General features: G+C 37.8%; 1 protein-coding gene across 7 annotated transcripts in view; it reads left to right on the forward strand.

Annotated features, from left to right (window-relative positions):
* Positions 1-11340, forward strand: part of aplp2 (amyloid beta (A4) precursor-like protein 2) — a 90835-nt gene extending 79495 nt beyond the window's left edge. For 4 of the 7 annotated variants that reach the window (XM_084124733.1, XM_084124732.1, XM_084124736.1 and 1 more), the window contains 4 exons: positions 1762-1844; positions 3927-3983; positions 5310-5486; positions 9510-11340. In XM_084124733.1, coding sequence (XP_083980859.1) covers positions 1762-1844; positions 3927-3983; positions 5310-5486; positions 9510-9611 — 419 coding nt within the window. In that variant the 3' untranslated portion in view covers positions 9612-11340. The remainder of the gene's footprint in view (positions 1-1761; positions 1845-3926; positions 3984-5309; positions 5487-9509) is intronic. The other 3 variants (XM_084124738.1, XM_084124734.1, XM_084124735.1) reach the window with 1 other exon arrangement.
* Positions 11341-12071: the final 731 nt, after the last annotated feature.

Genomic DNA, 12071 nt, shown 5'->3' on the forward strand with positions numbered 1-12071 from the left:
GTGGTGTCAAAAAACCCAGAAGACTAATTTGCCACTGATTCCTTAAAAATTTTGTAATGGGGTTTTTCAATTTATGAGTAGAATAAAACCTCTTGATGACACTTCGTTGTTTTAACACATTTTGAAACAGTTATGTTTATTTTTTTGAAAACGTATGTTTTTAATAAGTATCTAGACAATACATAGGAAAATCTCGAAGGGACCAGTTGCGAATTAGTCTTCTGGGTTCTGACGTTATCCCTATGGTTAGTGTACTGCTGAAAGTACTGACAAGCATTGATCGTAAACCAAAATATACTTCAACGTCATTTCTACTGAAACTTGAATGTCATGTATTTTAATATACTTCTAATTACAAATTTATAATGATGTAACATCAGTGTAATATCAAATAACACACTACAGTTAAAATTACTTTACACTTGCTTTGATATGTTAGTCAACACATCATAATAAATTTACTTATATCAATTGATATTACTAAATGCACCTTTTAAAAGTTTACTTAAGTGTGTTAAGAAACAGTCATGAAAGTCTACTCTCTTGAAGTGCACCTTTGATTTCAGTATTTTATCTGCAATTAGTAAAAAAAAAAAAAAAAAAAAAAGACTTAAGATTTGAAGTACACTGCATGTGCACATTGAATATAATTGTTCTTAATCTGAATAGCCAGATATTTAACCCATTCTTTTTTTAGGAAATGCTGTCTTTAAAAAAAAATTGTCAACATTTAATGCAGTAGTTTAAGGCCTTTTAATGTTAAAGCTTCGGTCCGTTACTTTTGGCGCTCTAGTGGTTAATAAACAGAACTGCGTGCGTCTTGCCGAAGAACATTGTAGCCGGAGATACTTCGCACTGTTTATGTCTATGATGCAGTGGTACGACCTGACCGGTCTAAAAATAGTCCAAATATAAACACTTATTATAGGTGTACCGTAGTGATTCAGGATAAGACAAAAACACGGTTTTGAAAATGGATTCATGATACTCGCTCAATATATAATTTTTGGTAAATTTTAACGCAAAGTTACAGACTGCAGCTTTAGTGTAGTAAAATATTACCATTTTAAAGCAAATTGCATTGTGAATGCGCACAGTTCGAAAGGAAGCGTCACCATTGGAATACATCGGTATTCTCTTGACAGTGAACTTGACCATTAGCCTCCACATAATCTCCATGTCAGTTCCCAGCAGGCAGAGGTTTAAACGGCCTAATTCCTGGTTCTGGTATTGAACGACCACTTTTGACCATCCTGTCAGTTGTTCCGTTCAGAAATGTCACATCGTGGTAGTAGAATGGGTTATGAATGCAGGTTCATGTTGACTTTAATTGTTTAATATGTAGGGTGATTGTCTATTTATAGAGCTGTTACTGGAAACAAGTGCTCACAGAATGTCTCAAGGCACTAATTCTTCCAGGAAGAGACCTTTTGACCACAGTAGATCACACCTCTTGCTTTGAGCTGAATGTTTACACTGAGCTTGCCTGGGCTGATCCAGGAGGACTCTGGGTTCAGTGGGAGCTTCTGCATCATACACTGTAATAAGTGCATGACTTATGAATGAGTCTGCGTTGGTGTGCCGCCCCCTGACTGACTGACTGCGCAAATTGGCAAGGCAGCAGGTTTCTGGCTATGAATAGGCTAAGAATTGAAGTTATGGGCTTGATCAAGGCAGCTACTGTTGATCACAGAGATGTTGGTAAACGTTTGAGTTTGATTTGAATGCAGGAATGACTCTGATTGGCTGTTCCCTCTGCAGGCTCTGGCATGAACAGTCTGGACGGTCTGATTGGAGCAGAGGAAAAAGTCATCAATAGCAAGAGCAAGATCAACGAAAATGTGGTGAGACCACCAGCCTGCCTCGAGCACCACACACGCTTTACTGCTCTGTGGTGTACACTGTGCCAACTGCTGACGCCAGCTCTCATGTCATTACATAATCTAACAAAAAAAAAACAATTCAGGATTATTATAAACATTCAGTTTAAGTGCTAATAATAAAATGTAGAAAGGCTTTCATGATACACCTAGATGAACAGCTAAATAATACAGACAGTTTGCTCTGTAAGTCTAATTATTTCTAGTGTAAATTGTTGGTCTAGTAATAACTGTGCCATGTGAGTTTATTTGTCTTTACAGCGCTTGCAAGGCAGCACTGGATTGACATAGCTTTGGGGGATTTTCAAATGTTTTGATGCCAAGGACCCCCAAATATAATGATCACCCCCGCCTTTAAAATATAAAGGCGTTGCAAAAAAAGTTATATTATGGAGACTACGTTGTTAGCAGAATTAAATAAATGGATTTTATTATATTGTCATTTTACTAAAAAATTTCATAAATTCTAGAAACCATTCTCTCTGTATCATGTTGACAGATTATCTTTTGTTTTACCCATTATTAATGTTAGATTTAAATTTTAAAATGTATTAAACATATTTCTAGCCTCCTTTTTTTATAATAAATATGGTTTCAAAGCAGTTTTACAAGACTGTACAACCTGCAGTGAGCAGCTAAAAGTGACAGTTTTGTACTTTTTAAAAACAATGGCTATCAAAAAATAAAATAATCATGAATAGTCTCGTGATTTCTTAACTTTTTTCAGAAAGTAAACTGAGATGGTAATAATGTCAAATGCAGTGAATGTTGACATTCTCTGACATTTTCTGCTGACCCTTTGAAAACTTACTAATGTCAGTGCTATCTATTATTTTTTTGTAACTTTATATTTATCGTCAATTTATAAATATTGAATTTACTTAAATGTTAGCCATTCAATGGTTGTCGTCATATGGTTAGCATGTTGAATTCCGATTGGACTCCTTTCTTGCATTTATTTGCAATAAATTGGGGTCTATTTTAAATATCTATAGCCTCCTCTGAACCAATGCCTGACATCTAATCTTACCTTAAACTTTAGCACTTCACTTGCTGCCTTGCAATCACTGCTCTGCTATCTCCTTCCAGAAATACAAGTTTGGTTTATCTTATTTTTATCTCATTCATGGCATTCTTTGCATGCCACATTCACATATTTCCCAGTCACATTCCAGTCTCCCCTGTTCGCAGCTCGCACAAGAGCCCGTGTGGTTGTGAAGGGCTGAGCTGGAGACTTGCAATGCATGATCTCTCAGAAGAATGTGACTCATGTGTTCGCCTTGTTTTGTTCGTGCAATATTTCTGCATGTCTGTCTTTGTGAAATCACACAGAGGTGCTATCAGAGGTTTATGAGAATCTAAGCTACATAAAAGGCGTAGTCCACCCAAAAATGAAAATTCTCTCATGATGTCATATCAAACCTGTATGCATTTGTTTTTTCTGCAGAAGATATCTTTAAGAATGTTGGTAACCAAACAGTTTCAGTTCCCATTGACTTGAACAAAAAATCGAATGGAAGCCAATGGGAACCAGATCTGCTCGGTTACCAACATTCTTCAAAATATCTTTCTTTTACGTTTCACAGAAGTATGTACATTTTGGGTGACTATCTCTTTAAATATGCTCTGATTAGCCCTTAATGTTTTTCAATACACGTGTAGGTGTTTTTGTGTTTGATAGCACAATGCCAAGATGAAAATGCTTGTTTTTCCTTCATTAAATGCAACTGGCCATGTCTTCAAACAAGGACATAGTCACTGTATCAAAGCTCATGAATTAGTTTGGATTTGCTCACAGTATTTAATACCCATCTATTGCTGTAAACAGCACCAAAACCATGACAGACATTGAGGGGACACGCCACTTTAATATACAGGATAGGTGTCGCTCAATTAGCATTTTTCAATGACCAATTTTTGAACTTTAACATTTGGTCCCCCTCAATCTTAATTTTCAGTAATCTAACAGACACTGCACATCTCACACACTGACTCAATCTTCAGTTCCCAAGGAAGTAACTGAGACTACCCTGTCTGTGTTGACAGGTGATTGATGAGACTCTGGATGTTAACGAAGTGATTTTGAAGGGTGTTGATCCTCTGGTAAGTACAGCGCCCTCCTGTGCCCAATACATGGTACTGTCAAACGCTGCAGTCTCATATTATGGGCTGTAAATGGGTTGGTGGGGGATTACAGTAGGCTGCTTCACTTCGACCTGTGAGCAAATGACAGTTTTACATCGTTTGTCACAATCCTCCACAGCACGTGTGCATGTTTTTAACGCGAGACGCATGAGCATGTCCGGTGGATACGCGTCATTCGCCATCATTAGGTTCTCACACAAATGGAATTGAGCACTAAACATTTGTGCGTGAAAACTGCCAGTCACGGCTGTCATTGGCTGTCTGTGCACATTGAGTTTTTCACTTTGTGAAGCAGATCAATACTACCAACACATTCATTCATGCCATAAGCTCAATTTCGATCTTGAAAATGTGACATGTAACACACAGTTTGCATATGCATTTTTATTGAGTATTGTATTCGATACATCTCCTATAGTATTATATAGTGAGAATATGAAGCTCATACTCAAGGAGGACAATAACCCCAAACTGAGCAAAAATGTCATTTGCAGTTACTGATATTTAATGACCAAAAAGAAAGATGAAATTCGAATAGCTTGTAATGTAAATTGAGATCTTTTATAATTGTATAACGGACTATTTACATAATTAATATAAATATCAGTTGTTACTATCTCCCAATAATGTTTTCGTAAGATGATATTTAATGTTGGCTGGGGAGCAAAAGATACAATTCAATGCTATACAATAATGATCTAGAGATGAACAAATAAGCGTTCCTCGCAAGCCTGATGTATCATTTGATACTCATGCTTAAACAGGTTTTTCAGTGAAGTTTTGATCATGCTGATCATTTAGAGACCTTTGAAATTTGTATATCAAATATATAATAGGCTTCATAGGGTTAAATGAAAATTCTGTCATCATTCTTCACTCACCCTCATGTCGTTTTCAAACCTGTATAACTTTCTTTCGTGAAGAACACAGAGAGAATGTCAGAAGAAAGTAAGTCCTACAGGTTTGGAATGACATGAGGGTGAGTGAATGATGAGAGAATTTTCATTTTGGGGGGAACTGATGCTTTAAGATGGCTGTTTTGTGATAGAAAATGCAACAAATTCAGAATAAAAAAAATAATAATAATCACACAGGCTTGATTTACGTGCAAGACTTTGCATGGCAACTGTATTGTTGTTACTGTATTACTGTACACAAGTTACAGAACGAGTCCCCTGCTTCAGAAGCACTCGTCGCAGCATTGAAAGGTCTTTAGCCATGTTTGTCGTAGCTCTTTGTGCTCTGGGAGTGTAAATACGGTTGGTGTTTATTTTTCCCTCGCAGTTCAGTCGTGGATCAGAGAAGGAGACGTTCCGCCCCCTGGTGGATGACTTCAGCTTCGGGAGCAGCGCTCTGATTGGCCTGCTGGTGATTGCGGTGGCCATAGCGACGGTGATTGTGATCAGTCTGGTGCTGCTGAGGAAGAGGCAGTACGGCACCATCAGTCACGGCATTGTGGAGGTGAGCTAACGGTCACACGCTCCATCATTCACTCTTGTTGTTTTCAATGCAACCTTGAGTATAACTACAAAACGGCTAGAGATATTCTCTCAATCCCTGTGAAGGATAATGCTCTCACTCAAAGCACTCAAGGACAAGCAGGTTCAAAGAAAATGTGTTCTTTTATCTTTTAGATACATACATTATATAAAAATTAGAATGAATATACACTCCCATTGAAAGGTTCGGGGCCAGTAAAAAAACTCATAATATTCAGCGAGGATGCATTAAACCGAGCAAAAGTGACAGTAAAGACATTTATGCTGTTGCAAAAGATTTCGGTTTCAAATAAATGCTGTTCTTTTGAACTTTCTAGTCATTAAAGTAAAAAATATCAAAGGTGCAGTGATTTCTGAGAAACGCTATCGAAAATTTAAATCATATTCTAAACAAGCAATTTTGTGAATATTTGCTTAGATGTCTGTTCTGTGTGTGCTGAAAAAATATTGTGTTCATTCATACTGGCTGTGTAAATAAATAGGGACGTGTCCACTCGTGATGATGAGGGAGGGGAAAGAGTGATGAGCAAGCGGGACATTTGTAGAAAGAGAGATAGCTGAGATATTACCAAAGAGGAAAAGGTCAGAGGAATTTAATTGGAAGAAGAAGGGACTCGCGTTAATATCGGAAAAGCTTTCCAGCGCTGGAGAGACATTAGAGAGTGGGAAGGCCTGATAATGGACGCCGAGGTTACTTTGTTTCTGCTTGGTATGTCAGTAACATTGTTTTGCTGTTTCACAGAGCCAAGATATGCTGTTGAATCACAGCTGATTCATCCATACTTGCACAAGCTGTATGAGACACCAGCTGTTAGTCAATAGAGACAGAGCGCAACGCGTCATAATCTGAAGACCACGCCCACCGGGGGGGAAAACAATCCAACCGTCTCCATTGACTTTGCATTGCATTTATGACTTGTAACAAAATACAGAAAAATGCCTAAAAGCTGCTGTGTGACAAGGTGTACAGCAAACAAGCTAAAATACCCAGAAATACGTTTTTATAATCTGTTGACCCCAAAAAACGAGCGTTTAAAGGTCCCCTATTATGCCCCTTTTCACAAGATGTAAAATAAGTCTCTGATGTCCCCAGAGTGTGTATGTGAAGTTTTAGCTCAAAATACCCAACAGATCATTTTTACAGTATGTTTAAATTGTCATTTTTTGGGGCTCAGAAAAACGCGCTGTTTTAGTGTGTGCCCTTTAAATGCAAATAAGCTGCTGCTGCACGGCACAGGGGGCGGAGCTTCATGAGCTCGCGCTCAGTCTCTCAGGACAATTTCATCTCACGGAATGATGATAATATCAGAAACTCTCAGTAACGGTGTTCATTTCGACCCGGAGTTGGACAATAATGCCTACAGAGTCAGAGTGCTGTATAGAGATGGAACAGGTATAGTTTAGTAGTTTAATTACGGTTATAACGTATTTGTCATCTGCTTGTATGTATCCACTATTAATAGCCTACAAGTCTGCTGTTTCGGATCAGGTCCGAATGATGATCAAACATACTGGTGATGAGTTTAATAAAGTTTATCATAACACAAAAGATGAAGCGGCAGTTTTACTTCAGAAAATCACCGTAAGAGCTGAGTAAACACAGTAAGTTACAAGAAGTGCGCAAGTACATAAACGAATTTCGGTAGAGTTGAGGGAGCATTTTCTTTAAAAACAAAATAATTCCACCTCGTCTTCAGCGGCTGCCTCAGATTTCAGGAGTAAATAGAGAGAGCTATGTGGATTAATACATCCAGCCACACAACACCTACAACGCTTGGGAGACATTCTCGTCAGTGCAGCAGCTGTGAACTCGATCAGGGCGGGTCTATGTTAGAACGGCAGTGTCTGTCAACACTCGTGGGCGGGGCCTGTGGCTTTAGTGACGTCACTAAAACAGCTTTCTGAAAACAGGTTGTTGGGAGACACTGCTGATGATTTATGGGGATTAATAAAAAAGGAGTGAGTGGATTTTTCACTATTCGGTGGTTGTGTACACACACTGCCAACACACATTTATGTCCAAACAGCATGCAAAAGTGAATTTTGCATAATAGGGGACCTTTAAGGACACAAAAGTGGGTACAGGCTGGAACGAATGGGTAAATTGGGATCCTGACACTCAGTATGCACTAAAAAATGCAGTAGACATTTTGTCACTGGTAAGTCAAATATCCAAATGTCAGTTTTATATATTATATTTTTGTAAGCTAAGCTATACTGTCGCCGATTACGTTCCCTGCTCCAGTGGACGTAGTTCTCAGAGTAATATGACATCTTGCACTCTGTTTCACTTGCCTGTATCCACTTTTGTGTCCTTAAATGCTTGTTTTTTGGGGTCGACAGATTATAAAAACTTATTTCTGGGTTTTTTAGCTTGTTTGCTGTACACTTTGTCACACAGCAGCTTTTAGACATTGTTTTGTTTTTTGTTATAAGTCAATGGAGACGGATGGATTGCCCCCCCCCCCCCCCCCGTGTGGGCGTGGCCTAAATATGCTCTGTCTCTATGCTGTGTTGCACAGTGTTTTCAATATTTTTAGGAGTGGAGCAATGAAGGGAGGGTCAGGGGTGTGTTTCGAAACGCTTTCAGAACGGATTTAAACCGATCGCTCAAACCACGTCAGGAGGTGGTCTGAGACTCATTCCAGACGAAACTGGACAAGTCTAAATGCACCTGGTTGTTGAAACCACATATGTACATTTTACTACTCCCAAAATGTTAACAAATAAACTTGTGAGAGCGTGTTATTATAGGCTATATGACATGTTATAGCCAGATATGACGGCGCTACCGCAACACGTATCGCTGCAGATAAATTGCTGTGTATATCTTCAGAAAGCCAAAGCGTAAAATGGCGCAGACGCTCAACACATAATCATCTTTATTAAAAGTATTGAGACTTGATGATCTTACAAGTGCTGATGCCGCTGTCTTTGATCTTTAAATTAGCTGATGATAAAATGCAGCTCATACAGTGCTATGCATAAGTTTAGACACCCATGCTAAAGTTGACTAAAAAGAGGAATAAAAAATCATCTTTTGGAAATTGAACTTAATGCCTTAATTAAAAAAATTAGGAAAAATCCAACCTTTAAGGACACCATTTTTTTTTTAGAGATTGGCATGGAGTACTTTCCATAAAATCATCTCTCAATGCAAATCAAACCAGCTATTAGGCTAACTGAAATAAAACCATGCCAATCTCTAGGTATGGTGAAGGCTATGTGATGATGTGGGGCTATTTTAATTCCAAAGGCCAAGGGAACTTTATCAGGATGCATAGTATCCTGGATCCATGAAGTAACTGGCCTTTAAAAATAAAAATCTGCCTGCGTCTATGGGAATTTAACATAGGGGTGTCCAAACTTATGCACCCTGTATTTTAAGGAAGAAAATTTATTTATTTACGATACATTATTCATTCACAAAGAAAATTGGTGTCCTTAAAGGTTGGATTTTTCCAATTTTTTTTAATTAAGGCATTAAGTTCAATTTCCAAAAGATGATTTTTTTATTCCTCTTTTTAGTCAACTTTAGCATGAGTGTCTAAAGCGCGGGAACTGAAGATCGGATTTATATCCGTTTTGCGGAGACACATTTATGTGGGCAAGTGTAAATGGAACCGTTTTAACAAATTACATAGCTATCCAATCAGTAAAAATGCACGATATGACCAGGTGTAAACAGACCCTTAGAAATCGCTTACTGCAACTTTAAGCAGCACAACTGTTTACAACACTGATAAGAAATGTTTCATGATCACAAAATCAGCTCATGTGACACTGAAGGCTGCTAATTCAGCTTTGACATCACAGGAATAAATGACATTTTGAAATGTATTCAAATAGAAAACCGTTATTTTAAATTGTAATAATAATTTCACAATATTAGTTTTTACTGTATTTTTTCTAAAACATTTGAACGGTAGTGTATATTTCATTTTATGGATGTAGTGACATGTTCAATCTTCCTCTTGTGTTTCAGGTTGACCCTATGCTATCTCCAGAAGAGCGTCACCTGAGCAAGATGCAGAACCATGGCTATGAAAACCCCACCTACAAATATCTGGAGCAGATGCAGATTTAGCCATTGTGGGGGCTGTGGAGCTAGAGAGGGGTGAACATACTACTGACCAATATAAAACTGCTCTCAAATCATTTCATGCATTTGAAATGCATACTCTGGTTCATTTAAAGAAAACAACGGTTTATTAATACTACTACTTCTAATACTGCTACTGTTGTACCATGGAGCGCAATTTTATGCTCTTGTAACTTTGTTTTTTTCTTTCAAAGGCAATTTATCAGTGGTTTTAAATCAGGAGAACGTGATTCTGCAAATTTAGCTTGGAATTGATTTTCCGTAAATAAAATTGGAGAGTATTATAATGTTGTTTTAAATGTTAATTTTATAAAGATCTAGCCTATAGTGGTACAGCAAAGCTGAAACAATCAATATAAAGAGACAGCAGTTTGTCTACACCATCGCTGGCCGCCGGATATACTTCTTTTAAATAGATTGCTTGTATATGAAGGTTATTTGTAACAACTTAAATGTATAGTGAATCAGAAAATATGAGAAGAAAATCATTAAATCATTTACTTTGTAATTATTAAAAACACATGATATACATAAACAGAAGAAAAAAAAAAAAAAGTAGATGGTAAATTTATTCATATTTTTTTCCAGAGCTTAAATCTTGGCTGGGTTACAGGTTTAAACTTGGAGATTAAAGGACTGATATCGCGGTCCAAACATCTGATACCATCACCTGTGTAAGATACGATGAATGGTTCAAACAGAATGGCGTGACAGCCTGCCAGATATTTTGGCTGATTGTGAATGTAGAGGTGCCCGATTTCAATAACATTACCGCGTCTTTTGTTTTTATCTCTTGGTTATGGTGTCATATACTTGGACCATTAAACGGTGCGGCCCCTGCAGATGGTCATTGCGCATTGGTTTGAAGCACAGAGGGCCACAAGGTTCGGGGCCTCCAGTCTCCCATATCACACTAAAATGTCTCTTTACTCGGATTCTACAAGAAGAATGTTGTTTTTCCTGCCGTTACATCCACACACTCCAACACTCCCCTTTTATAGAGTAAATCTGGCCTGATAAAATGTTGCATTCAGCTCGTGTCATGCATTTTCATTTCATAGCTGCCTAATGGGAACTGCCATGGGGAGTTTTATCATGTGGCAATACTTTGCACACATTGCTTAAATCAAAGAGAGCGTAGATCCGTTACTGGAGTCGTCTAACTGTAATAATATGATATCTATTGTTTATAGCATTAGACCCACAAGGACATAAACCACGATAAAGCGCAAAAATGCACTAAAGTTACCCAGCTGGAGGCCAAGGCAGGTGAAAAATGTTTTGCATGTCCACTAATATGGAAGGCAAGGAAAAATTGTAATCAATTTATTTTTCTCTCTCTTTCCCCCTTCTTAGCGATGTCTTTGTATGCCTGTATAGTTGATGTTGCAATCATGGCTTTTAATCAGGGACATCCTGTGGTGTGCATTGTTCTTATATGAGATGTTATGATATATTTTTAAGTTTATTCTCTTATTTTGTTTTCTATTCTTTTCCCTCTTCTTGTGACAGTATTTCTGTATGTGACTTTCACTATGCACCTAAATGGCTCCAATCTTGGACCTTGTCATTGCCTGCTTGATTGTGGAAATGGTCGTAGGGGTGAGGGGAAAATAATACAAAGTTCATATATTAGAAGTAAAATATGATTGAATCCAGTGGAAAATGGCTTCTTGGTTACAGGTGGGAAACAACAATAAATTCACTACTTCCATGGACGTGTCATTGTGTCGTCTTTATTCTGCTTTGTGTACCAGTATATAAGAAATGCATGATAAAGAAAATGTTCTTATTATATCTGAAGTAAGTAGATTCCGTTTTTAACACGCAAAAACTGCATTTTAAATGTATTGTTCAAATGAACCCTAAAGGTGGCATTTTGAGCAATGCTGCCGTCAACGGGCAACCAGGTGAGACCAGACTGTAGGTGAGACACACGGCCCACGGCCGATCTAAAGTATCTAGATAGAAAATTGTTGCCCATTCTAAACAGTAAAGTGCCCATGCAACATTGCTCAAAAAAGTTGCACTGTGTATCATCACCTTTAGAGACTATAGAGAAAACACACATTTTATATATATATATATATATATATACACACACACACACACATAAATAAATATATAATGTATACGTGCCTACATGTACACATCCATGCGTGCTTGTGTGACGCGCTTGAAATGTCATTGGTAGGTCTGGCACGTTCTCTTTTTTCTCATTGGACGGAGTCGAACACGTTTTTCTGTTTTTCATTGGTTGGGAGAAATGGCGGAAAATTCTCATTGGCGCTGAAAGGAAAATGCGGTACGAGCATAAAATGCCAATTATCTCGAAATGAAAAACAATCTATAGATATCAAAATTCAACGACGCGTAATGTAACCACCACAGCAAATATATTACCATAGCCCTATCGTTCCTGAAAAACTCCATCGATGTATTTAT

This window comes from Abramis brama (assembly GCF_963993115.1).
Source record: "Abramis brama genome assembly, chromosome: 9".
NCBI classification, from domain to species: domain Eukaryota; kingdom Metazoa; phylum Chordata; class Actinopteri; order Cypriniformes; family Leuciscidae; genus Abramis; species Abramis brama.